We start from the raw sequence: 27,877 nt of genomic DNA on the forward strand, positions 1-27,877 counted from the left end.
ACAAAAAATCCCCTTTAGACTGTCAGTCCACATAGGGGCTACCAAATAGCCCTTATTTGGCAGCCCAGTGATTTTATTTATGCTTGTGTTGCTCACCAAACTCTTTTTACATTTGAATGTGGCTTTTGGGTAAAAACCCCTGTGCTATGTACTAAGAATTTCTCATTACTGGTATATACACTTTCGAGGAAAATGTAAATGGTGATTAAAAGCGTCAAAATGAGAATATCTGTATTCTATTTTACTAGAAATTAGTAAAAATTCTTCAAGTTTCTTGCAGCACTCAATGGGCTGTAACTGGTTCCTGATGTACATACTGTATATATATATATATATTTATATAGTGATACTTATATATATGCAGTGCTGAATAGCAGAACAATACATTATCAGAACAAACAGATCATTACAATAAAAATACAACTAAAGAGACAAGAGGATGAGTGTCCCTGCACCACAGATCTTACAATATACTATGCATTTATAAACTTTGCTCCCCTGTAACGTCTGACAAATAGTTTTACTCACTTGTATGTCTGATAACTGTTCCTGACCTTGATTCCTCCTTTAATAAAACTGACCATATTTTCATCCTGCAGTAATGATACAAATAATCAATTTTGTAGCATTTTGTACAAAAGGGAAATAAAGGTAAAATCCCTGATGAGACCCCTGATCTGACAGAAAAATCAAACCTGCCTTATCGACATCTGGACAATTTTTGGCCAGATATTGGTCAGATGGGCCTGGCGGAGGTCCCTAAACACAGGCAGATAATCTGCCAAATGGGTCTAAAGGCCGTGTACGGCCAGCTTTAGAGTTAGTTGCTATAGATACTGATGGAAATTAAAAGAAAAGTGTCCCTCTTCAGAAAACCTTGGCCTAGAAATGAGATACAGGTGCAAATTAGTCCCTGTTCATAGCTGTGAGGAGGGGTGAAAGTAGGAAGCTTCAGTTTTGCAGGTCCCCAGCCAAACTCCTAACCCTTCTGGTCTGTTATGAGTTAAAGTAGAGTGGGAGTTTTAAAGCCGAGTTCAACATAACAGCAGTAAACTTCTGACACAAAGGGAACAAGCTCTTGTACGTGACGAAAAATTATGGTTCTTTAATAATATATTATTAGACAGTTTAACAGTGTGGTCTAATATCTCAAAAGATGGTGTAAAAAATGTTTTCTACTATAAGGATCAACCTCTGATAAAAGAGAGAAATCATTATAAATGGCTCTTTGTAGGTCCAAAGCAGCTAAAAAAAATCACAACGATGTGTCATACCTGTAGGAATGTTAGTGCAGCTCTCTGAAGTAAGCACTCTGCATAGCACACTTCTGCGTGGATCTCCTCTGGGGTAGCCATGGGACACAATAAAGAGACATACATGCGGTCATACAAAGTACATTCAAAATATACATATAGAAGCACTCCCTAAACTTATATAGCAACTTGCCCGGGTGTTGGTAAATAAATTGCTACAGAAAACAATTAAAAATGGCAGACAATACGATGGGTGATGGTGCACCATTCCACATAATACATGCTTGGGTGATCACCCACAACTGCAGGTCACAACACTGTAATATTGTATTTGTAATTTTTTTTATTTATATGTACTTCCAAAAGAGTATCTGCACTCTGAGGCAAATGGCTTCAAAATATATATATATATTTTTTTTCAGAAGTATATATACATTTAGGTATACACACATTTAATAGGGACCTAAATTGCATATTGTATTTGGCTCTTTACCACCCCCAAATTACTCAGTGCCAGCATGGGCGCTTGCTTTGTTGTAACAGCTGTCTCACTATGTAAATAGAAACTTGGATATAAATACCTTCAGTGAACTGATCAAGACTCTGTCTATGGACTAAGCTGTTGAAAGAGTCTACCACCGTGGATTTCTTTCTATACCTGATGGGAATAAAAAGTGTAAACTTGTCAGACGGGCATTGGCAGGTGAGTGCATACGTATATATTTACATGTGGAACATGCAAAGTGCTAACAAGAAAAATAAACAGGATTTTAAACAGGACGTGTGCCTGTCGCATTTTGTCCGCTGGGAGGACTGGAGTTTGCTGTTTTAGTCCACAACCATTGTCTAATTCATTCATGACGAGCCAAATAACACGCAAATATTATTATTATGTGTTATTGCTAAGTTGCTCCTAGAATTCAAATCCTTTTGGTCAGAAAATGTGATGTCATCTGAAATCCACCCCATGTGCATAGTAGCTGGATGCATTCATGTCATTAAATGTACATATGGGGTGACAATGGGCTATATAAGATTTTTTCTACCAGGGCTTTTCAATCCTTGATACACTGTATATCTAACATACCAATCACTTTTAAAGGAGAAGGAAAGTCTCTAAACAACATTCCCTAAAAATCTCAGCCTTAATATAGTCTCTAACATATTCCCCCAGCTCAATGTAATGTTGCTTAGTTTGACTTTGTAATGGCAAAGTCAGGTCCTGCTATTAGGTACCTGTTTCAATCCAGAGCTGCTTCCTTTCTCCTCCAACAGAGATTTCCCCGGGCAAACACATGCGCACCTCACTGCTGAGCTGCTGCTGCCGTTTTGTTTTTTTTTCTTCATTAGCATATTCAGCCTGTACGTGCTGAAAGTCTTGCCCTCGTTAGCCCCGCCCACTTAATCCCATTGTCCAATCGGAAATCTCCTCTGTTTTTTCAAGACAGTCCTGCACAGCCCCTCTCCCTAAAGCTGCAGTTTACAGTGTAGGAGACACGGGCGGAAGTGATGTCAGCAGCTTGAAAATGGCAACTGCAATCTATTTAAAGGAACAGTAACATCAAAAAATAAAAGTGTTTTAAAGTAATGAAAATATAATGCAGTGTTGCCCTGCACTGGTAAAACGGTTGTGTTTGCTTAAGAAACACCACTATAGTTTATATAAACAAGCTGCTGTGTAGCAATGGGGGCAGCCATTAAAATGAGAAAAAGCTCAAGTTACACAGCAGATAACAGATAAGCTTTGTCTGTCTAATGGTGTTATCTGTTATCCATTAGTTAACGGGATCCCCAACCTTTTGAACACGTGAGCAACATTCAGAAGTAAAAGGAGTTGGAGAGCAACACAAGCATGAAAAATGTTCTTGGGGTGCCAAATAAGGGCTGTGATTGACCATTTGGTAGCCCCTATGAGGATTGGCAACCTACACTAAGGCTTTGTTTGGCAGTACACCTGGTTTTTATACATCCAAAACTTGTCTCCAAGCCTGGAATTCGAAAATAAACATCTGTTTTGAGGCCACTGGGAGCAACATCCAAGGGGTTGGAGAGCAACATGTTGCTCACGAGCTACTGGTTGGGGATCACTGAGTTAACCTGTGCCATATAGCCATTTTTCAATTTCCGCCATTGCTCCACAGCAGCTTGTTTATATGAACTATAATAGTGTTTCTGAAGCAAACAGATCAGTTTTACCAGTGCAGGGCAATAGTACATGATATTTTCATTACTTTAAAACACTTAGATTTTTTGGTGTTACTGTTCCTTTAAGAGAGGGCTTACTTTCAAGACAGCAAGCTGGATAAATAATGCTCATCCAGAAGAACTGCTATAGCTGTTTGGGAGGCAGAAGTATGGTAATTATATTAAAGGGATTTTCATGTAAATCCTTTCCTTCTCCTTTAAGGAGTTTACATATCTTGCTCGAACATAAAAATGAGCCACATTAAACATAAAAATGAGCCTATTTACTTAAAAATTAGCAAATGCTAAAAAGTCATTGTCATTCTTTGCCCTTGTCGTTGTAGCCTCAGATTTTCATAAAACAGAAGTAAAACAGTGGGCATAAAAAACATCAACCAAGGGCAAATTAGGTGATTCCAATTCAAATTGGGTACAGTTTCCAATAAAATGTTAACATCTCATTGGTTCTCTTCTCACATACTTTCCAAGAGATTGAATACTTTATAGCGCTGTTATAAAGAAAATGTGAAGAGGAAGGTTCAATTAAATTTATTGGTCTGAACTTGCCTCTGACAAACTGCCTGAGCATCTTTCATTGTGTTCCCGGCATTCAGTATGTCCTGTGGATCAAAGGTCATCATTGCTTGCATTTCCAACATAGTGGCATAAGTAAGTGCATGGTACATGCTATCTTTTGACCTAAAAAGTAACAAAAAAGAGATCAAAGTAAGAAGGGCTCAGGTAATTACTGTACAAGATAAAAAAAAAGCAAAACCTAAAAATCATTTCCAGCAGCTCAGCCTGCTTCCTTGATCAGTTTAAATGATATGCTAATTTTAAATGGATATGTAAAATGTATTTAACATTGTTGCAGATTTTTATTTGACAGTTTTACCCTGTAAATGAATACAGAGAGAATTACATCAATGACTTCCCTTGCTAACTACCGAATTAGTAGACCGCTTGCTCTAGAATAAATATATAACCCCAGATCCAATTCCATGAGCAAAAACTACCTCCTAATTCAATTTCAGGTTTCAAGTGATAATTCATAATTAGCTGAAATTGAGGAAAGTCACAGAAAAAATGCGAGAATGCTTAAGAGTGACTGGAGACTGGGGTACAGAGCTCAAAATCTAGTAATTCCCGGCTTCTGCGCGTCAGTCCCATTGAATGCTGGGTATTGTAGTCTTGCATTAAACTTGGCAATTGGTAAATTGTTAAACAAAAACTACATTACCCAACATGCATTGGGAGACACAGGCTTGACACATTAGGGCAAGAATAAACTATCGCTGGTCTCCAAAGTACAAACCAGCCAAAGGCCCAAAAAAGTAGTCCAAATCCGTACCTTGGCTATTTCGTAACCCGCCTAGGCTTTAAATTAGTAGCCCAATTTGGCTGGAAAACCGCCAACCTGGCAACCCTGTTTCAATGTCTCCTTTGTTGAATTTTTTGTTTCATAATGTACCAAATCTTTTCAATAGTTGCCAAGTCTGGGCTACAGGTAGGCCAGTTTAGAACCAAGACTCTTTTTCTATAGAGGCAAACTGGTGCAATATGCGCAGAATACGGTTTGACTATTTATTGCTGAAATAAGCAAAGCCTCAAAAAAGCCAATGTTGAAATAGCAGCATATGTTGCTCCAAAATCTGTATATATTTATCAGGATTAATGGTTTCTTCCCAGATGTGCAAGCTACCCATGACATGTGCACAAATGTACCCCCATATAATCACAGATGTGTGCTGATAATAACCAGCATAGTTCCTCTCTATAGCCCGAAAGACATGGCCTCCACGAATTCAAGAATTTCACATTTTGATTTGACAGACCACAGGGCAGTTTTCCACGTCACCTCGGGGCATCTTAAATGAGCTTGGGCCCAGGGAAGGTGGCTGTGTTGTGTTTATATATGGTTTCTTCTTTGCATGGTAGATTGTTAATTTGCATTTGTGGATGCAGCGATGAACTGTGTGGTTTTGGGAAGCATTCCTGAGCCCATGCCGTGATTTCCAATACAGAATTAGGTATGTTTTTAATGCAATACCACTTGAGGGCCCAAAGATCCAATATTAACTTTCGGCCTTGTCCCTTGTGTACAGAGATTTCTCTAAAACTTTTCTTGATATTATGTTATGTATATTGTAATATCCCATCCCCAAGTTCTTTGTAATTTTAAGTTGAAGATCTTTATTCTTAAAATGTTGCAATACTTTCCTGAGCAGTGCCTTCCATCTTTACTTGTGAGAGACCTAACCTCTCTGGCATGCTCTTTTTTAAAGGTGCAGTGATCCGTAGGTTCCTGAGCAGCTCCTTCACCTCCTTCAGTAAAAAATATTGTTTTGTACAGCAACCCTAGCACAGATCACTGCACCTTTAAAAAAGTGCATTTCTAATTTATTGAATTAGACTGAATATAAACAGGCATTTCTTAGTTAACCTCTTAATGCCACAGGTCATAAAATTTAACAGGAAGTTCTCTGCTTGTCACATATTGTAAATTATACAACCCTTACTCATTTATGGGCCAAGACTGAACAGTTCACATTTAAAGCCAGTTCAGCGGTCCTGACTCATTCCACCTACCCTAGGCAGGAGCAAAATAGGGAAACATGTGGTCCTGTAACAAACACTAATTTCAGCAAAGATTTGCAGTTTACAGTAAAAGACTGGATAAAAATTGTATTAAACCATAAATACAGGTATGGGATCCGTTATCCGGAACCCCATTATCCAGAAACTCCGAATTATGGAAAGGCTGTCTTCCATAGACTTCATCTTATCCAAATAATCAAAAATTGTTTTTTTTTCTCTCTGTAATAATAAAATAGTACCTTGTACTTGATCCAAACTAAGATATAATACATTCTTATTGGAAGCAAAACATGTCATCTTAGGGCTGCTAATGTTGAAGATTAGAACAAAGATGTCCAGGAAAAAAGCCTTGAATTGTTGGCAATTCAGCATCAGTAGGGGGCACAAAATAGAAATCTCTGGTGCAGAATTCCTTAATTCCTGTCCTGACGTGAGGCAGTTATAATGATCTGGCTGACGAGGATGCATGTTAGAGTCAATTAAGAAAATATCCATGGCACACAGGCTGCTGCAAGCAAGGAACCCCTTGCACGTTTATTGCGGAAGTGAGCAACGTGTTTCGTGGATATTTTCTTAATTGATTCAATTGTGAGGTGGCCGAACCTCTACCATTGAGCACCAGACATCGCATCTTACACTGGGTGTGCGAGAGCCAGCTTTTGTTTTACGATGCATGTTAGAGACCATAGGTTAAGATAATTAGCTGACAATGATGGCTGAGGATGAGTCATAATAAATGCACAATGCTTGATATGACACAACAAAAGTCACATTTTATTCCTGCCTTGCTTTCAGGGCTTTTCTGTCTGATATGAGCGTGCTATTCCAGCTTTCCCTTGATATCTCTCTGCACATCTCTGCTGCTTTTCTGATGAAACATCAGTCCTTGGCATTCAAAATCCCAGCCTCCAGCGGCTACACAACAAGAAATAGCCAAAATTGCTCCACAGATCTCAAGAGCAGTTCTGAGAATACCTATAAATCCTGCCTTAGTTCAGACAAAAGGATACCTGCATGTGGGCTACTTGCTGGCCAAATGTGTGATCCTTAGTGTCAACGAAGGCATCTCGCTTTTTAACCTTTTTTTTTTTTTTTTTTAAATAGCACAGGAGCACAAGTAGAAGAGTTCACTGCACAGGTGAACCAGCTGAGCATTAGGTTTCCTGAAAACATGCACTGATGGTACCTTCTAAAGGCAAGTTACAAATGACTTGCATTTTTCTCTACAACATGCCAAGGATTCCATAGGCCTCAGCGGCTACATGCCACATATACTCTTGTTTAATTACAGGCAGGATGGCTACCACCCAAGACAGCTTCTCAAACTTCTGTGTCTAAAGGAGGCCATAGATATTACAATTACGATCTTTCCTGGAAAAGAATAATTACAAACACTTCTGCCCTTAAACATTTACCATGTGTGGCCCAGATTTAAGACAATAAAACAATATTGATTTTTTCACTTCAATGATTAGTTATCATGCTTGTTCAAACAAGATATTTAAGAAAAAGTATCTTACTTTGCCTGGAGCTGGTCCAGCGCTTGCTGGAAGTTGTTGCTGAGAAATAAATCAAGGGCCTCCATACACTCAGAGAGAGAGGTTTTCAGGTTTGAATTCATCTGCCTATGAAGCAACAAGACACAGCAAAATAAAATATTTAACACTAGTTTTGCACAGATTTACAACTGCAAGAATAAAGAGGCAGTGATTTAGCTACAATACATTACAAACTCTTTTGGCAATCATTAGGTTAACCAATTTTATCTTTGTACTTGGAGACACAATAACATGAAATAACATGAAATACACAAACACAATTTTATACTATTATTATTTTTTTAACACAGTCATTAAGGGTCATCATCAACTTTTATCCAGTTTGACTTTACAAACATCCATTAAAATATGATTTATCGCCTGAACACAAAGCTTCAGACCCACCAGCTGATGCTAAATGACATTTCTTATGGTGCTGAGAGCTGCAGCCTAAAAACAGCTGAAGACTAGTGGGTTTAGTAAGTATAAGGATGACAAACAATTAGTCTATGAAATGCCAGAACTAGGGGTAGACAGAAAAGGCACATGTCTAGTGGCACGTACCTCTGCTGCCTCATCTAACTCTGCCTCCTCTAACTCAGCAGCAGCAAGTGTCGACTGTTGCCTTTGTTTGAAGGATTTTGGACAATACAACATCTCTAATTTAGGATGTAAAAATATTAGGGTTACAGAGGCAACAGTTCTACCTGTCATACAGTGTGCCAGCACTAACCCAAACAGATAAGTTACTATAGCAACATGACAGAAGCAGTTGACACCCTACATGCCACTGCCATGTCCTGCTCCTTATACACCAATAAAAAACAAAAGAGATGACACAAAGTGCTACACCAGAATGACAAAGAACAATGTTAGAGGGTTGAGGTGCGGTAGTTGTATAATAAGGCCTTCCTTTTGGCTGGTGGTTCTTCATGTATTCTTTTAGCAGGTGTATCCTGTATTTGTATTGTTTATTTATAGGATAACATTAAACATAACTATAAATGGCAGCTAAAGCCCAAAAAAAACACAATGGGTTACAATGGATGTAACTTATACAACAGCCTTACTGAACAAGCCCTGAGACACAGCTGCCCTATGATGCTGAAAATGAGAAGATTCACAGCTTTCTGATAATGGTCAAACGTCCCCTTACATACATGGGCTCTGCACATTGCCAGTGTACCTTGGGCTGCTGATAGGGTGGCCACCTTTTCTGTGAAAAAATACCATACCTCCTTAATTTGTTTTTTTCCCCTATTAATAACATTGGCATTAAGCATCATTTGTAAACTACCAAACAAGTGGAAGTCCATTATGTTTTAAAAGGGTTTGTTCACCTTCCAACACTTTTTACAGTTCAGTTGTTTCAGATAGTTCAGAAATAAATGCTTTTTAAAGGCTTTTTAAAATTACTTTCTATTTTCTATATGTCACCTTTTTTCTAATATTGAAGTGTAAATATCATAATAATGAATATCTGAATGAAAAGCATGAAATAGAAGGGTGATTTAGACAAGCTGTTTGTTGACATTGTCTTTAGATCTACTGATCCCCAGCTAAAGGTCTACTGGTAGATCCCGATCTACCTTTTGGGCACCCCTCTTATAAACTGTTCTAAGATTATTATTGATACATTTCTTATCTTTGTCTCTGCTGAGAAGAATCCCTGCAACTCAGACAGCAGTGCTGAGCAGGTTACCAACAGTGGAAAAAAAGCCACTCCTAGTACCATTAAGAGCTGAATTTTTTGTCTTTAAACTGGAAATTCATCTTTAAACTTAGATTTTGAAAAAATAGTCAACAATAGAATATGGAAAGCAATTCAAAAAAGTCTTTATTTCTGAACGGAAAAAAGGGTTTGGAAGATGAACAACCCCTTTAAAGGGCTATTTAGCTTTTTATTGAGCAGCTCTACATTCGGTTGCTAAAGTCCAATTACTCTAGCAACCATGTGCTGATTTGAACAAGAGACTGGAATATGAATAGAAGAAGGGACTAAATAGAAAGATGAGCAATAACAATAAATGTGTAGCATTACAGAGCATTTGTTTGTTTTTTTTAGATGGGATCAGTGACCCCCATATGAAAGCTGGAAAGAGTCAGAAGAAAAAGGCAAATAATTAAAAAAACACAAAGGCCAATTCAAAAATTGCTCAGAATTAGCCATTCTATAACAAGCCCCTTTAAGGAAATAAAGCTGAAAATCTGAATTGAAACCATGTTTCTCACCTCATTTCATTTCTGCTTGAACCTCTGCCATTATCCTTATTAACCCAAGGCATGCTGGAATTTGTAGTTCAGCAGCACCTTGAAAGCACCAGTTTTAAAGTTGTTGATACCGGTAACTAACTTTTTTTCCAGGAGCAAAGGGAATAAGCACGCACATAGAAAAAAATGTGCAAACTCAAATGTTAAAGTTTATAAACCTTTTCCTAGCTGCCCCACTGCATGTCATTTGGCCTCCCCGTAGCTATGGGAGCTGGAGATGATTACAATATAATAGTCTAACCAAAGGTGCAGCATGCCTTTTTAAACCACTTTGCAAACACTCCCACACTGTGCCTGCATTGAATAAAAGGGTGTATCAGCCTAGCTGATTGGCCAGATTCCCTTCCTGATTAAGATTCCATGGTATTCTCCACCCCAGCCTCAGCACCTTCTGATAGTCAGAGGCAAACTTTGGACCAAAACACTCAAAATGTAAATGCACTCAACGTCTGTGTTTCAGACATTAGAGTCACACACACATTAAAGGAAAACTATACCCCCCAGTAATGTAGGTCTCTATAAAAACGTATTGCATAAATCAACTTATATGTAAAACCCTGCTTCATGTAAATAAACAATTTTCATAATAATATAATTTTTTAGTAGTATGTGCAATTGGGTAATCCTACATAGAAAGCTGCCATTATAAGGGCCACTCTCTGTGATCCTACGATTCACGCTGCAAACAAATAGGGCTGGAACTTGGGGTAGGAAGAGGCATGTGCCTAGGGCATAGCAGTGGGGGGGCACTAGGCACATACCTCTTCCATCAATTACCCATAGACCTGACCCTTGTCCCCTCATTGCCGGATCTTCTTGTAGCAACCCCAGTCTCGCCATTAATGCGCTCTCATGCGTGAGTATGTAGTCGCGCATGTGTGTGGGGGGCGAGGTGGCCATCCTGGTTGCCTATAAAATGGGGGATCAAGGGAAATAATTACTTAAATATATATTCCAGCTAGGATTGATTCTTTAATAGGCCACATTATAATATGAATATTTGACACCCCTTCTAAACTTACTTGTCTTTAGTTGGAAATGTAATTTGTAAGTGTCTCTGAAAGCAACATCGGTACAAGAACTATTTGTCACGAAAATGTGGGTAAACAGCTACAGACAAGAACCCAGTCATACATCACTAGTGCACAGGCTATCTCTGTGGGCTCTGGAAGCTGTGGAAAGGATTTTTGTGATGTGATAAATTGCACTTCATCTTTAGTAGTACAACAGATTAGTGGGTTTGGAGGATGCCAGGAGAAGGCAATTTGTCTGAATGTAACATGCCAACTGTAAAGTTTGGTGGAGGAGAAATAATGATCTGATACAGTTCTTTATGGTTTAGGCTAGGGACCCTGGCTCCAGTAACAGCAAGTCTTAAATATACAGAATACTATAAAATTCATGACAGGCTTGCAGAGAACCCGAATCCCACCTCAACTATCTATGGGATAAACTGAAATGCCTTCTGTAAGCCAAGTCTGTCGAGAACCAAAGAACACATATGGCTAAATGGAGGTGAATCTCCACAACAATGTTCCATAGTTAGTGGATAGGGGTCTTTACAGCTGAAACCAGAGGGTCAACTTGGTATTTATAAAAGATGTTGGACAGGTGTCCAGATACCTTTGGAAATATAGTGGTCAAATACATAAATCCGATTCATTAAGAATTCCACTATTCATTTTACCTGCATCTTGTATTTTTTAATGGTTCCAGTTTCCAAAGGGTGGCCCTTTTTACTGCACAAAACAGGAATAACCTGTCAAGCTGGAAATGAGGGGAGCTATAAAAAGAAGCTGGCCACTGCTCCTAACAGAAGGGAAATCTGTACAGAATAGAGAGGTGTTTTGTCCTTTACTTTAAACCAGAACTGGACTGTTATTATGCAGAATAATCTATTTTTCACTGGGTATGTATAGGAAAATAATTACAGTCATTTATTAACAATACATTTCTACTGTGCTCTAGGGTTGGGTCACTAATATATGTTAATGAATACATAAAAGAGAAATCTGTTGAGATATAGAATCCTTTCGCTGATGAGCATTTTTTCCCTATCATGTTCAAAGCGTGTTAACATGGTTATAAATTCAACATCAGTAAAAGAAATCACATAATTCACATAAACTGCTCTGCAACACAACACACTTCATCTCCAATAGTAAGACAATCATTTGATCTGAACAGTTTGTATGTGTTTTTAATATGATAAAATTTAGAGTAAAACAACTTAGTGATATTATATAATAAAGTAGAGGCCATTTACAAGAACAATGAAAAAATGGTTAGCACTGCAGCACTATGGTCCTAGGTTTGATTCCAGTTTCCTTCCATAATCAGAAAACATACAGACGGGTTAATTGATTACGGTATGTGTGACTGAGACTTTAGACTGCAAGCTCTCCAGGGGCAGTCTGTCAGAACTGGTTGTAAAACTCTTCTGAGATCAGTGAAAATGCAAGACAATATTGTTAAGTATATTGGCTCTACGTCTGCCAATTCCTTTGCGATCTCTCTTTTGTATGTGTTCAATAAATTAATCACATGCAATATGACCACATATTTGAATACTTCACCTTTAAGTTAACTTTAAGTATGTTAAAGAATGGCTAATTCTAAGCAACTTTTAAATTGTTTTTGATTATTTATTTTTTATCGTTTTTTAATTATTCGCCTTCTTCTTCTTTACAGCTTTCAAATGGGGGTCACTGACCTCATTAAAAAAACAAATACTCTGTAAGACTACACATTTATTGTTAGTGCTATTCTTTATTGCTCATATTTCTATTCAGGCCCTCTCCTATTCATATTCCAGTCTCTTATTTAGCTTACTCTCATGGGTCCAAATTACCCGAGCAACCTAACTGCTAATATTGCAAACTGGAGAGCTGCTGAATAAAAAGCTAAATAAGTAAAAAAAATAATAATACAAAATAAAAACCAATCGCCAGTTGCCTCAGAATATCATTCACTACATCATACTAAAGGTTAATTTAAAGATGAACAGTCCCTTTAAACTGATAATGGCCTTCAGAGTGGGTGTTAAGTCTTGGCAGCTTTTCCTGACTATACACTAAACCCAAGTATATACAGGTCCAAGCTCATCACCCTTACAGTATGCAAAGTCCAATAGTAAATAATGAAATTCCTTCCAACCAGACATGCAAGATGATATTATTACAACTGATATTATGCCCAACTGATATTATTCAATAATAAAACCAAAACTTCTATATGCTCAGTTCCAAGAAGTTTATTTAAAAATACAGCTTCAGAAATAAGTGCTTATGATACCTACAGTTGTTATGTTTACCAACTTGTTTATTATTTGTGATGTTTCAATTTACTTTTTTTTTAATATACCTGCTGAGTTTGAGCACACATAAACTGTTCATTTAGCTATCCCTGATTTTGTAGAAGGAAATTATTCTAATGTGGTTTAAATACCACTAAATATATATACTGTTTTAAAGTGGACCTGTCACCCAGACACAAAAAACTGTATAATAAAAAAGTCCTTTTAAAATTAAACATGAAATCCAATTTCTATTTTTCATTAAAGCATTCATAGCTCTTGTAAGCTCAGCTGTCCATCAAATATTGTCTGCCCCTCCTCTATGCCCTGGGCATAGAGGCGGGCCAGACAATTACTTTCACTTTCCATTCAGCACTTCCTAGAAATCACTGCTCTCCCCATATTCCCCCGTTCGCTTTACCGTTCAATTTTGTAGCCAGGGCATGGGGATGGGCATCAGGTTCCCCATTCTGGTGCACAAACAAGATTCTGAGCTGATGCAAGGCTTGTCTGAACAACAGTGTTCACAAAATGGCTCCTGCCTGCTTGCTATAATTATGAATTCCCAGACTGAAGGAAACAAGATTCAAATAATTTATATAGTGTAATTAAAGTTCATTTTGCTTGACTAATGTGATAAAATAGGATTATGAATATTTTTTTTGGGTGACGGGTCCCCTTTAAGTCTAAACTTGCTTTGACTAAAAAAAACATTTATCTGCCAATCTCCAGGTTGGCTTCAGTCCAAAGATGGAATCTGGCCAGACCGGGTGATAAGCTGCATGTAGGGTTGCCACCTTTTGCGAATGCCAAGGCCAGACAGCTGCTGTGAAAACAATTTTTTTAAAGAACATTGTCTTTGGGAAGCTTATAAGCACACCGGAATAGCAGCTTTTCTCTGCTGCATTCAACTTTTGCAAAAATAGTTAATAGGTGGACAGCAATGAAATAGGCGGTTACTACCCCCAATAGGTTTTGGGTAGGCTATGGCCAAATATACATATAAAACAGTAATAAATATCTGTGTGCTTCATTACTACAAAGTCTCCTTCTGGTGTCTCATAATATCATAATTATTATAATTATAATATTTCATGATAATATTTCCCTCAAAAGGAAATATTGATAAATTTTACACTTCTGGAGTCATAAGGATGTTTTTTTTTTATATGCTTAATGTCCCTTTTTCGAACTGTAAGCATGCTAGCCAATGTCTCCAGAACAGAGCACCTGCAAAACTGGAATGTTCAGATCAAAACAGGACAGTTGGCAACCTTAGCTGCAGCAGGAGAACTGAAATGTAGCCTACTGCACTGAGTCTAGTCCAGACGTCAGCTATGACGTCCTGTGGGTAGTCTGCTGACACACTCATAGCACTCCCCAGGCTGAAAGCTGCTAAATTAAGTGTAGAGTGATCCTCTGCAGAACAAAGCTATAACAATGTGCAACAATGTGCACATTAGTTATGTATGCATCCCTAGCTCTATCATTCCAGTGCCTCTTTACTACTTAAATAAAATATATTTAAAACCAGTTTATCTAGTTGGATATTCCTACTGTGTTGTGGTCTGACAGCTTCTCTAATAGGGTCATGTTACTGAGTAATTGTCTTAAGGCAGTTCTATCCACATGTGCCTGCCTTTGGTAAACACAGATTAGCGTGTCATATAAACCACTTCCACTTCACTGATTACTGAAGTTCCATAACAGAAATGTCATCTTCGATACAGACTACGCAGGTGAAAACTTCTATTACATTCATTTACTTAAGTTTTAATACTATAAATAGGACTATAGGCCTATTTATTAAACCTCGATTCTTTCTGTTTGAGTTTTTAAAGGGGTCATGTAGAAGTCAATGGCAGATGACCCTTTTACAATTTGAAGATATTTCTGGACATCGTGGTCTGGAGGGACGCTGCTCCAATGAGGCAGGTTGAGAAACTCCCCTAGTTACCAGGGCCGGCAAAAATGCCTCTCCTGGAAACTTTAAGAGCCGACTTTCTGGTTTTCAAACCACACAGAAGGTGGGTGGGAGGGCTGCAGCAAGCTGCCTTGGGCGGCTGAGGGGCCAGGATCGCCCCTGCTATCTGCACTAGTTTTCGTACAATAATTCTAAAAAGTCAAGGTTTTCGGGTGGCAACTCAAAAAAGTCATCCGATTCAAGAGTCAAATTCAAAAAAGACGTTTGATTAAAGTTGCCGCACGATTTTATCAAGACTTTTCGTGCACCAACTTTTTTTTGATTTTTTTGACAAATTATGTAAAATCATGGATGGGAGTTAGGTTGACTTTCTTTTAATGAAAAATGGGAAAAATTTGAGTCTTAGTAAATAACCTCCAATGTGTTTTGTAGCTGTTAAAAGAGGATCAGCCCAAATTTTTCATTGACAATAATGGTACCCGTTGTGTTTTTTTAGCAAAAATTCTAGAATCCTTGTTAGCTACTTGAGGCGCTGTCCATCCTAATTTCAAAGCACCTCATTTGCCATATCCCTTAGGGCCTGATTTAGCAATCTTTAAAGGAGCAGGAAGGGCATATTTAAATGGGGATGCCACAAGTTAGGCATCAACAAGTTTATATAACAAGATTATATATATATAATATATATATATATTTACCTCACACCCCAGGCCAGTGCTCCTATCAGGAGAAAACTACACTGCTTTGAGGGTTCGTCCAGCGAGCACCACAGAGCGATCGGCTTAGTTTTTCTTCTTTCTTCAAATTTCCCGGGGCAGACGCATGAGCAGTAGAAGGAAATAGACAACTCCTTTGTTAAAGTTCGGCTTTTCACGCTACTGCACATGCGCACAAAAGCAAGAAAGAAGAAACCGGAAGCAGACCGATCGGTGGAAGAACCCTGGCGCGGTGCAGTTTTCTGTTGACAGGAGCACTGGCCGGGGTGTGAGGTAAGTATATACTGGCACCAGGGGCGTAACTACAGAGGAAGCAGACCCTGCGCTTGCAGGGGGACCCAGTAGAATAGGGGGCCCAGTGAGGCCCTAATTAATAGCCAATTTTAATATGTCTGGGTAGAACAGGCCACCTTATCAATATTTTGGGGCCCTAAATTGAATCTGCTGTGGGGCCCAGTGACATATAGTTACGCCACTGACTGGCACCCCCAAGTAAAGAGCACCTTTCCTTCTCCTTTAAGGTAACCAGGGCTATAACTACAGAGTAAGCAGATCCTGCAGCTGCAGGGGGGCTCAGGAAGTATAGGGGCCCCACAAAGTCCTAATTCATATACATAACCCGTAGCAGGTAGAATTTAGGGTCACCTGTTTTAAAGCAACATTTTATTGGTTGCTATGAGTTACTGCTATTGGGCAATCTTAGTGCCTTTTATCACATATGGGGTATGTGTCTACATTACTGCTAATACTGTTGCATCAGTGCACTTGTAAGTAAAAGAAGCCCCACTATGTATGTTTTAGGCATATGGATGCATGTTCATGTCTCTGGGAATTTTAACATTTTTAATATTTTTTAATGTTTAAAGTCTGGGTTCAAACACATACTGATTAAAGGAAAACTATACCCCCCAGACAATGTAGGTCTCTATAAAAATATATTGCATAAAACAGCTCATGTGTAAAACCCTGATTCATGTAAATAAACCATTTTCATAATAATACACTTTTCTAGTAGTATGTGCCATTGGGTAATCATAAATAGAAAATTGCCATTTTAAAAAATAAGGGCCACCCCCTGGGATCCTAGGATTCACGGTGCACACAAATATACCAAACAAACTATACTTGTTAGGTCACATGAGCCAATTAACAGAGTTATGTCTTTTGCTTCAACACTGCTTCCTGTTAGAGTTGCAGTATTTCTGGTGATCTCTGAGGCAGCACACAGACCATTACAAAATAGTGGTTCAAGCGAAGAGACGTAAAAGGGCAATATTTACTTAAATATATATTCTAGTTTGGTGACAGTCTTTAATATGCCACTTAACTTACACTGTTGTTAAGTATTAATTTTGGGGGTATAATTTAAATAATAACAATAACAGATTCAACAGATTGTTGACACTTAACTTTTGGGATTTTATTCCAGAAGAACAATCTCCACAGTATAGTTTAAAAAAATGCCCTGACAAAATCACACAACACTGTAGCTTCTGTAATCTCACTGAAATAGTTCTATGCACAAAAGGATGTCAAAGATTAATAATACAAATCAGTTGTCACGGTTTTTAATGCTATATTCTTTTCACAGCCTGAGTACAAGGGCTCGGCTGCACCACCCCACACTGGAACTTGGTGTCTCTTGGAACACATCCCCAGTACCGTACAAGCTACTGTATATATATATATATAAACACTCGGTTACACAGTTTTGTTTATACACTTGCGGCTATGTGTGTGTGTGACTAATGCACTATTAAATTGCTTGAAAGGATAATTTATGGATATGCTTTTCAAATTCACATGCAGCACAGAAACATGGGCCACTAGCTCAAAATACAAACTATCTCATGATGTATTGGCTACTTGCTGAGGCTTTTTGCATTTGAAATTAATTTTTGACATAATTTTTCTTCACTTTCTAGGATACATCATATTTAAAGGGAATGTCAACCCCCAATAATCGTAGGGGGTTAATTGCCTAATAAAAGAAAACATAATTCGAAGCAACTTTGCAATATAGCAAATGTTCTGTGGGTTTTAAGTTATTTGTATACATATCGCTATAGAAAGCAGTTTGTCTGTCCCTTTCTATTCTCTGCCCTCATGGCTCAGGCTGTTGATACAATGTAAGACAAGACAGCTGATTAACAGACCTGTCTGCTGGGGATCCAAGACTTTTGCAACTATGTTTAGAAAGTAACAACCAGGAGTTACGCAAATGCTGCTTTCAATAGCGATTGTTTTTACAAATAACTGTAAAGGAGAACCAAAATCGTTAAGTACTTGGGGTGCCAAATGTTAGGCACCCCCAAGTGAATGTATTTACTTACCTGAAACCCCGGGCCGGTGCTCCTTTCAGCAGAAAACTGCACCAGCCCAGGGTTATTCCAGCGAGCACCACGGATTGCTTCTCTTCCGGCTTCTGCTTTCTTCAAATTTCCCCGGGTAGACACATGCGCAGTAGAATGAAAAACCCTACTTTATAGTTAAAGTTCGACTTTTCACTCTAATGCGCATGCGCAGCCGCATGAAGCAAGAGGTGCTCGCTGGTATAACCCCGGGCGGGTGCAGTTTTCTGCTGATAGGAGCACCAGCCCGGGTTTCAGGTAAGTAAATAAATTCACTTGGGGGTGCCTAACATTTGGCACCCCAAGTGCTAAACGACTTTCCTTCTCCTTTAAAAGCCCTGACAATTTTTAATAAATGTATAATACACAAGTGCCATGAATATCCTGTATCCTAAACGGTGCTTAGTGATGTCATCGGTTATAATCAGAGCTTAGTGATGTAATGACTCACTGAAACTTGTGTATTATAATAAACTACCCCCTGTTGCAAAATATGAGGATATTAGAAGTCACCTCGGAGTTCTATGACCTGTACAAGAGGGGGTACTTTATTCACTATATATTGGAGAATTGCTTAGAATTATGTTTTTTTTTTATTAGGCAAATTTCTATTTTGGGGTTGACTTGCCCTTTAAACTCATTTAAAAGCTTAAATTAATTTATTAAAATACACACACATATTCTGTGTCATATAAAAAAGAGCAGGGCACTTTATGTTTGATGTACACACCCTTCTATAGTACAGCATCCTGGAATAAGTTAGTACTTTATATTTACTCGTTATTAATATTAAAAAAGGGAGTTTAATAACATATGGGAGGTTATAGGCTGGTATTGCTTCTATGCAGGGTTTACAGGCACACACAAATGCATGTATTATTTGTCTGGAGCTAGCTAACCTGTTGGCCTGTGAGCTCTTCAATCTGCTTATGAAACTCTCACAAAGCTTCCTATATCAGGGAAGTGCAAGTTGCAGTCCTCAGCTCTATTGCATTTATCCTGCCAACAGTAACCTGCCAACCAAACATAATTTTTGTCTACCTTTTTAAATTAATAAATATCTATAGTTTTTGCTAATTCTTACACTAAACAGGGCAAAATATGTAAGTGAGAGTAAAGTCACATTCTACTTCCTATTCATCTGAACAAGCAAAGCAAATCATAAATCCACTGAGAAACCCTCTGTATTAAAAACACCTTGCCCAATGACAGGGCAATATGTTTCAGGAGCAGCTCATTATACAGAGGCTTCTCAGTGGACCGCTGATTTGCTTTGCTTGTACTTAAATGAACAAGAAGCAGAATTATTATTTATTAGAAATAACAAAATCCATACATTTTTCATAATCACTGCAACAGGGAAAAGGTATGTTTAGCAGAAGCCTGATTTATTAAACGAATGCTGAAAATGTGAAAATCACTGGATATATTGCTTAGAATTACATCTTTGGCATGGCTAATAAAAAAAGTAGCAGTAGTAACTAGGGCTGCCACCTTTTCTGGAAAAAAATACCGGCCTATATATTTATCTTTTTTCCCTATTAATAACATTGGGATCAACCATCAATTTTACCGGCCAGGCCTGTAAAATACCGGCTAGGTGGCAACCCTAGTAGTAACCCCCTTGGAGGTACCAGACCAGAGGGGTCTTACACAACCAACAAGAATTGCTTTTCTGTTCACAAAGATCTCAAAGTACAAATTTCTTTTGAATTATCAGAATTGTCTTGAATCTGAAGTTGACATCTTGCCTGTTCTATCAGCAATTAATTTTAAGCAAACTGCATGGCTACAGAGAAGCAAGCACAGCCTACAGCACTAAAAGCACTCAAGTTTTAAGGGGAAGTCAACCCCAAAATAAAAATTTGCCTAATAAAAGAAAACATAATTCTAAGCAACTTTCAATATACATTGTCAGTGCTTTCCAATACATTTATTAAAAATCTTTATTGCATGCCGTAGTAAGTAAAAGCAATAGTTATTGAAAGCAGCATTAGCTTAACTCCTGGTTGCAAATGTCTTAAATCCCCTGCACAGACAGGCAGTGGCGGAACTACTGGGGGAGCAGGGGGTGCGAGCGGGCCAGGGCCCGCACCCCCTCAGGGCCCCCCGGCAGTCCGTGTGCCGCTGAAAATGCGGCCAAATGCGGCCATACGGAGGGGGGGCGGGGCCCGGCTGCGCGTCACGCACCAGGGCCCGCCCCCCTCTAGGATCACTACTGCAGACAGGTCTGTTAAAGGGCAAACATATTATCTCCTGACAAAGGTACAGCCTGCACTCCAGTTGGGGGTAACAGTAGGGGGACAATTTTAAAAAAAAAACAATATTACCCCCCAACCGGAGTTTGGGCTCTATAAGCCTGCACCTCTGGTTGGGGATAATTTTGCCCAATAGGTGCCGTTTAATCAGCTAGCTTGTCCTACATTGAGTCATCAGGGCAGAAAATAGAAAGGGACAGACAAACACTGCTTTTGTTAGAAATACTTACACAAATAGCATAAAAACCATAGACAATTTGTAATGAATATATATTGCAACATTGCTTAGAATTATGTTTTATTTTATTAGGCTAAAAAAATAAAACATTCCTTTTAATAATAATTAGCCGTTCACAATATGTATTTGTGTCTTATTTAATGGGTTAGCAACACTAGTTGCATTAGATTTAATCTCAGAATTGTTTGGTCCAATGCCAAAAGCAGTCTGGTCATCTACACAAAACTGCCAATACACTAATTTAGTAATCTGCTTTACAGCAAGCTTGCATATTTTTTGAGTTTGAGAATGATGTGGGAGAAAATGCAATCTATTTACCCCAGGCTGGTGTGTCTCTTCTATAAGATATGCACTGACCTGATGTAATTGTATGGGGAGTGCAGCCCCGCCATCTTGCTTGAGTAATATAACAACATATGAGGAGTATTTCAGGCTGCCATAAAGCATGGCAGGACTGCAGTAATTTATGAGACTACCAGGAAACGTAATTCTACATGCAGGCATAAAAATGACAGTAGCATACTCAGTATTTGTGTTTCCTTAAAACAACTCTATTACACATTGTTCTCAGACAAACGTAAATACCTATTATTCTCATGACATTGGCCTTTTAAGAGCAGTCAGATAGGACATAACAAACACCTAGCACATGATTTTCTGTAATGTGAGAATAAAGTATATATACACAAGGAGACTATACATGTACTTACTAAACTTAATCTAGCAATGTCCTGTATAAGATCAGATGAGCTGCATCATTTACTAACTATAGTGTACAACCAATGACTGTATTACAGCAGAGCAGTACTTAATATCCATCCATTCTGTGTGTGTTACCGGTGCATAACTAGTCAAATATCCCATGTTTCTCATGTTTGTGACTCAAGCTCACAATTTGCCTCCGCCTCCAAATTTGCTTGAGAACGTCTTCCTGCTCGTATGTTAACTCCATACTATTCAGCGGCTGCACTGAGTGGAACACTGTGTCTTCTGCACTACTGCTATTATATGGGAATAGGAAAATGCTTGTATTCCTCTATTAGCCATTTTCGACAGTATACTATATGTTTCTTACCATCAGCCTACTGTCATTATTATTTTCTTATAAGTGGAGCAGGATCCTGCTAGAGTTTGGTTTCCCACATCTTGTGTTATATATAACACAAGACATATATATATTCCTCCAATTAGATTGTAAGCTCTTCTGAATGTGGTCCTCTGTACCTCTTGTATAGGTTATTGCCTTTTTTTTGTATGTAAATGTGTATGTTCAATGTATAAACATTTATTATACAAAGATGCTGAATATTTTGGTTCTATAGAAATATGTGTACATGATAACATTGCAAGTAGGGTTGCCCCTTTTCTGGAAAAAAATACCGGCTCTCCTATATATTTATCTTTTTTCCCCAATTAATAACATTGGGATCAACCATCATTTTTACCGGCCAGGTGGCAACCCTAGTTGCAAGGCTACTGGAATTACAGCTGGACATTTCCATACCTCCCAACATTTTGGAAGTAAAAAGAGGGACAAAAAATTTTTTCCCGCACGTAGCGCAGCAATTTTTTTGACCACACACATTTCTGTGGCCACACCCCCTAATTACCATGTTTGTTTTACAAAATTTGGCAGGTTATGAAAGTTTGAAAATATTTCTCCTTATCTAAACTGTGTTTTTGTGTCTCAAAATTGTTACAAAGTATCTTATTTGCACCTGTTAGGTGTTCTGGGCTCTCTGCTAAAAGCCAATTAAGTGAGAAACTTTGTTTCTTTTTCTGGCTGTTCAGTGCAGAGAAAAGAGGGACTTTCCAGTACAAATGAGGGACTGAGGGTTGACCTGTCAAAAGAGGGACTGTCCCTCCGAAAAAGGGACAGTTGGGAGGTATGCATTTCTATGATAGATTATACTTTCACAAGCAGAAAAGACAACTGTTATTTCATTAACCCTGTAAATAAGAAGTGCACAGCCATGAAACTGTGTAGGAATCATACTCCCAAATAAGAGAAATGGAAGTGAATGCATTTAGTGCGTTAACTCTGGTTTTCCCAGTTTGCCTCCTCTTTGCAAGATGATAAGCCGAGCCACCCGTTTTCTCGTATGATCCTGTTATTCCTGTGTGACTGCTCTGGGCTACCAGTCGTGTTACCAGGACAGCCAAAGCATATGGTATTAATGAGCCAGTGATAAGCCCCATTATCTGTGCTCCTGCTCTGCACAAACCCCCAGCGTGGGCACAAAGCAGAGGTGCAATCACTACACACTGGTTACAGGCACAAGATAAGTTGATTGATGTGAATGTTGACTGGGGGGTGTTTAAAGTTAAAATGAAGCGATAAAAAGACAATCACAGCTTGCAATTGGCTGATCTCACCTATGGTACAATGATTCAATATCCCAGTCCATAAATGAAGCTGAGGAGAAAGAAATAGTCCATCAGGACATTATAGATTATGTAGGTGCTCCCACAGCAGCCACATACAAAACACTCAGGAACCTCTCTGTACTCTCACAGCAGCTCTAACAAAAAGCAAATGCTTCCCTTTAGGCTCCTATACAGCAAGACATTACAGCATGACATGAAAGTGGCAGAAGACAGTGACATGCGCAAGGACACAGTAAAGTTCCAGACATCCCGAGGAAAAAGCACTCTCATCCCCTTACACATATCATACTTTACTAACCGAGCTCAATGCGCGGTTTAATAATCCCTATTCGGAGAGCTGAATGTTCAACAGAAACGCGGGGGGGGGGGATGTTTGACACTTACCCTCCGCCTGCGTCTTTAGACATGTTGGTCCCTTGTTCTGTTAAAAAGTGCAATTAGCAGAGTGTTTTCCAATGGCCGGAGCCCGGAGAAGTTCTACGCTCGCTCTCTCACTCTCACACTATCGCGCACTGACAGGCAGTGGGCGGGGCCTCGCTGTCCTCCCACCGCTCGCTCCCTGCTTGGCACTTACCTTTCGCAGCCGGCCACATATATATGAATTTAATCCGGTATTATAATAGCAGCGAAACTAGTACGTCATTACATAACCTCATAATGCCACACAGAACCATAGTAGTCCCTAAATATTTGTGTTCTGTTTGTTCCACGTCATAGAGGAACAAGGAACATAGTGCCAATGCAGCCAATCAATTTACACTTATATGAATCATTTATACTGGTGAGCTGCAATGTATTAGAACTCCAACAAAATATATGGAATAAATACTATGAAAACAGTCAGTGGTTCAACTAGAATTAAAAATAGGCCCTGGCATTTCAGCTACACAGAGGCCCAAACAGCCCCACTAAATAGTGACTTTCTATGGCACTTTATAGCAGCCCCTCTGTCATTTCCCAGAACCCACAGATTGCCAGTCCAGGCCTGCCACTGGGCCCTACAGCAAATTATTTTTCAGGCCCCCAAAATGTCTAGAAGTTGACCTGTTTTATCAATATTTATTGAAATTGCATATGAATTAGGGCCTCACTCATGGGGTATGCCCAGGGGTGTAACTACACAGGAAGCAGACCTTGCAGCTGCATTGGGGCCCAGCAGGTTCAGGGGCCCAATGGCCTAACCCTAAAGGCTCTAACAGTGGTGTAACTACCAGGGGAGCAGGGGGTGCAATTGGGCCAGGGTCTGTACCCCCTCAGGGCCCCCTGGCAGCTTGCGCGTCACTGATTCCGGGCATATGGAGGGGGGCGGGGGGCCCTGCTTCACGTGCCGCGCCAGGGCCCACCCCCTCTAGTTACGTTGCTGGGGCCTAATTCATATACAACAGGTCAACCTCTAGACATTTTGGGGACCTGAAAAAATAATTTGCTGTGGGGCCCAGTAATATCTAGTTACACCACTATTTACACCCCTGAAAACAGTACATCAATTGGTAAAATATTTGTGTACTGAAGATTGCTCGTGTCTTTTGCCACTTGCTAAAAGTACTGCAACAAGTCTGATAGTTAGCAGCCATTTGCTTTAGTGTAACTTGGTTGAACCACAAAAGATTCCACAAATTGAGTTGTTCCCTATCAAGAGAATGAATGGCTGGATCAGCTGGATATCTTTCTAGGAAGAAAGGGCACATATTTATGATTTGTCAAAAATTTGTAGTAATTGATTCAGGGAGAAATCCAGGAAAATATTTTTTTCATTGTGAGCTTAAAATTGTCTTTTAGCCCATGCCCATTGCTTCCCTCTTGCTGTATGGCTGAATTTTCTGAATTGTAACACGTCAGAACAAATTGCATCAACACAACCCATGTAACAGTGCCCAGGTTCCACACTCCAGCATCTGGTCAATGTTACCTAAGAAACAAGTGGCCTAAGTGTTGCCATCCCAAATCTGGTAGAGAACCTGTAATTATTAGTGGTGCTCCACAGGATCAAGCCAGTTAATATTTATAGTAGTTAAAATCATGGCATTTATGGGTGTTGGCTTAACTGATACCTACATCATTTGCACCTTCAACAACTAATAATAGGCTTAACTTCTACCATGCACAGTCAAACTCTATAAATGTATTTGTGCTCTACTGCTTTTAATAACATGTGTTGGTCTTGGAGATTCTATAAAACACCAGAGCTGGAAAGGATCAGCCTATAAGAGCAATTCATTGGTGAGGAGAAAAATTAATGGAGTAGAACCAAACAGGCAACAAGGTGACAGCCTATACATTACCATCAATGGTACCTTCATCACTCTCCAGTTATCCAAGAAGGGTTCCCACTATTCCCTTGACTTTTTATATTTATTGAAGGTTTTCCACCAATAACTTACTTGTGGCTGTATCTCAAACACATGTTGTGCCTTTAATATTGTGTGTTGGTCTTGAAGATTCTGCTCCTCCATGAAACTACAGACAGGGAAAATCACTCTGTTGCACAAATACATTGGTCAAGAGATACTTTTCCCCTAAAAAGTTGATGGTGAAATGCCTAAAACAGCTACTATCTGCCATCGCAACCAGAATACAACTGTTCTAACAGTACTCAGACTGAGAAATTAGAATTTTCTCACAGAGAACCACCAGTAGTCAGGTGGTTTTCATTAAAATCAGTAGGAGGCAGCAGGGACAATTTTTGGGACTTTTCCTGTTACAATACACCAGGGGAGACAGCAGCTTGAGAGCTCTGCATATCAGATGGTGGATGTCCTTTTACTGACAGATTGCTCCCTAGAATTCAAATGTAGTTGTTCATATCTAAAAATAATGTGACTGATATCAAATATGATCTACAAATTACATGAAAGATCTGGCATGATGCAAAAACTTGAAGGGAATGTTGTATGCTACTTTTCCATCTGACATACATACTTGATAGACTTCTGTTAGACAAATATGGACCTTGCTTTTATACTGCCTGCGCTGACCCATTGCCTGGACTAGGACTTTGAGCCTGTTTAACCCCTTCCTTGTGTTTGTTGCTGTGTACTCCTGTTAGTATGTACCTTGCCTGTAACCTGTAAATGCTTTGTCTGTTTTTTAAGTACCTACCTTGCCTGCCTTGCTTGTTCCAGTGCTTGTAAAGTGTACCTGCTTTGCCTATTCCAATGTTTACTTTGCCTGCCTTGTTAACTTGCCTTTGCCCTTAATAAAGTGTGTTCTTGTTTGCAAGTATAGACTGTCTGCATGTCAGTTACTTTTTCATACTTGTTCTGCAGTGGTCCTGGAAAGTACATTTGGGGACATGGATCCTTATTCTCAAAACAACTTTTAGCATCCCACAAACTATTGTGCTGTTGTGTGCAGTTGTTTTAACACTGCAGACTAAGGTTAAACTGCAGTTTACCATGAAATGAAGTTTTAGTTCAAGGTAGACCATAGTATTTTAGTCATCCAGTTTGGAATTTAAAAGGCACGTCACATCAAACTTGTTTTCCCCACCAGAGGTGAGGGTTAAAATAGGCCACACTCTGGATAGGGGAAACATAGTATTCGTCAGGCACTCTGGTTTTCACACCAGGAACAGCCATGTCCACACTTGAGGGCTCCTTCCAGGTGCAGGGCCAGACTACTAAATAGGGGGCTTTTTCTTTTTCTTTTTTTTTTTAAAGAAAACTATTATTGTTTCCCCAATTGGGGCACCTACAAATGGAGAAATTTGTAGGCAATGGGAACTCTTTAAATTGTCTAATAGCTAGGGTGCCGCATTAGGTTTAAATGGCACACTGGAAGTCTGATATGAGAAGGTCTGAATAGTGGGTGAGTTAAACATTGAATATATGAAAAGCTAAGCATGTGATTGTGACTGCTATGTGGTCCAGAAACTATATTTTTAGCATTTCCATTTATTCCACATGGTGGCTGTAACAGGAAGTGAAATTGGAAAGGAGTTGCTGATTCTTATTTACTGTGTGTACAATGCACATACTGAGCTTAATTTGTGACACATGATGGCAAGGCTTCTGGTTTCTACCTAATTACTGACCTAAGGGGAAATTCCAATGTTAGTCCATTAGAAAGACATTCAGGGCCGACAATATGTATCTCAATCAATTGCTAAACAGATTTTCAAATCAGATCATAGGAAGCACTTGTGCAACATAAACATAAACACCCCAACTACTGATGAGGTGTCTGTTGGCTTTAGGCTCTTTTGTTATTTTGGTTAATCCTGCCCTGCTCCAAAAGCACAAACATACTTGCAATTCCTGTTATTCACCCATTCATTTTTCAATTCATTATGTACACCCAAAATGTATTGTTAGACAAAAATTTCATATAAAAAACTTTCTTTGCATGCATAGTAAATCATTTTACACATAGCATTCAGTTCTTTTCTTAAAAGCTGGACTGCAGGTTGCTTTATAGCTGTCATATTATTGTTATTTTTAAAAGATGTTGCCTAATAGTTCTGTAATCCCTTTATAGGTCATAACTACTTATGCACATGCATGGAAAGGGGCAATTTAACTTAATAAGTAAATCAATTTACACGCAGCATTCTGTTCTTTTCTTAAAGCTGGCATTCATTTCCTTTATAGTTGCCATATATTATTACTTTAATCCCTTTATAGAGCATAACTGTATGTGCATAACTACATAAGCACATACAGCGAAATCTGAATTTACACTTTTACACTTTCTTATGTTTAATTACACTAGCAACAAAACAAGTTTGTGGGTAGTACTAGTTCACAAAGACTTAGGCCTAGGGAAGCAAGATTAGTGGTGGTTACTGCACTGGGGAGAGCTGTCAAAATCTCCTTTAAAAATCTCGAAAATACATCTACTGGCATAACAGTAAGCGTTATCCAT

The 27,877-nt window shown here is 38.9% G+C and overlaps 1 protein-coding gene across 4 annotated transcripts in view; it reads right to left on the minus strand.

The window, feature by feature from the left end:
• Positions 1-23,588, minus strand: part of ttc39a.L (tetratricopeptide repeat domain 39A L homeolog) — a 48,762-nt gene extending 25,174 nt beyond the window's left edge. Inside the window, exons 1-7 of one of the 4 annotated variants that reach the window (XM_018258411.2) lie at positions 23,399-23,572; positions 23,003-23,042; positions 7,556-7,660; positions 4,005-4,136; positions 1,835-1,911; positions 1,275-1,342; positions 529-593 (exon numbers count right to left, since the gene is read on the minus strand). In XM_018258411.2, the coding sequence (XP_018113900.1) occupies positions 529-593; positions 1,275-1,342; positions 1,835-1,911; positions 4,005-4,136; positions 7,556-7,660; positions 23,003-23,034 (479 nt within the window). In that variant the 5' untranslated portion in view covers positions 23,035-23,042; positions 23,399-23,572. Of the gene's footprint in view, positions 1-528; positions 594-1,274; positions 1,343-1,834; positions 1,912-2,489; positions 2,797-4,004; positions 4,137-7,555; positions 7,661-9,805; positions 10,051-23,002; positions 23,043-23,398 lie in introns of those variants that run through there. The other 3 variants (XM_018258412.2, XM_018258410.2, XM_041590456.1) reach the window with 3 other exon arrangements.
• Positions 23,589-27,877: the final 4,289 nt, after the last annotated feature.

This window comes from Xenopus laevis, chromosome 4L (assembly GCF_017654675.1).
Source record: "Xenopus laevis strain J_2021 chromosome 4L, Xenopus_laevis_v10.1, whole genome shotgun sequence".
In the NCBI taxonomy this organism is placed as follows: domain Eukaryota; kingdom Metazoa; phylum Chordata; class Amphibia; order Anura; family Pipidae; genus Xenopus; species Xenopus laevis.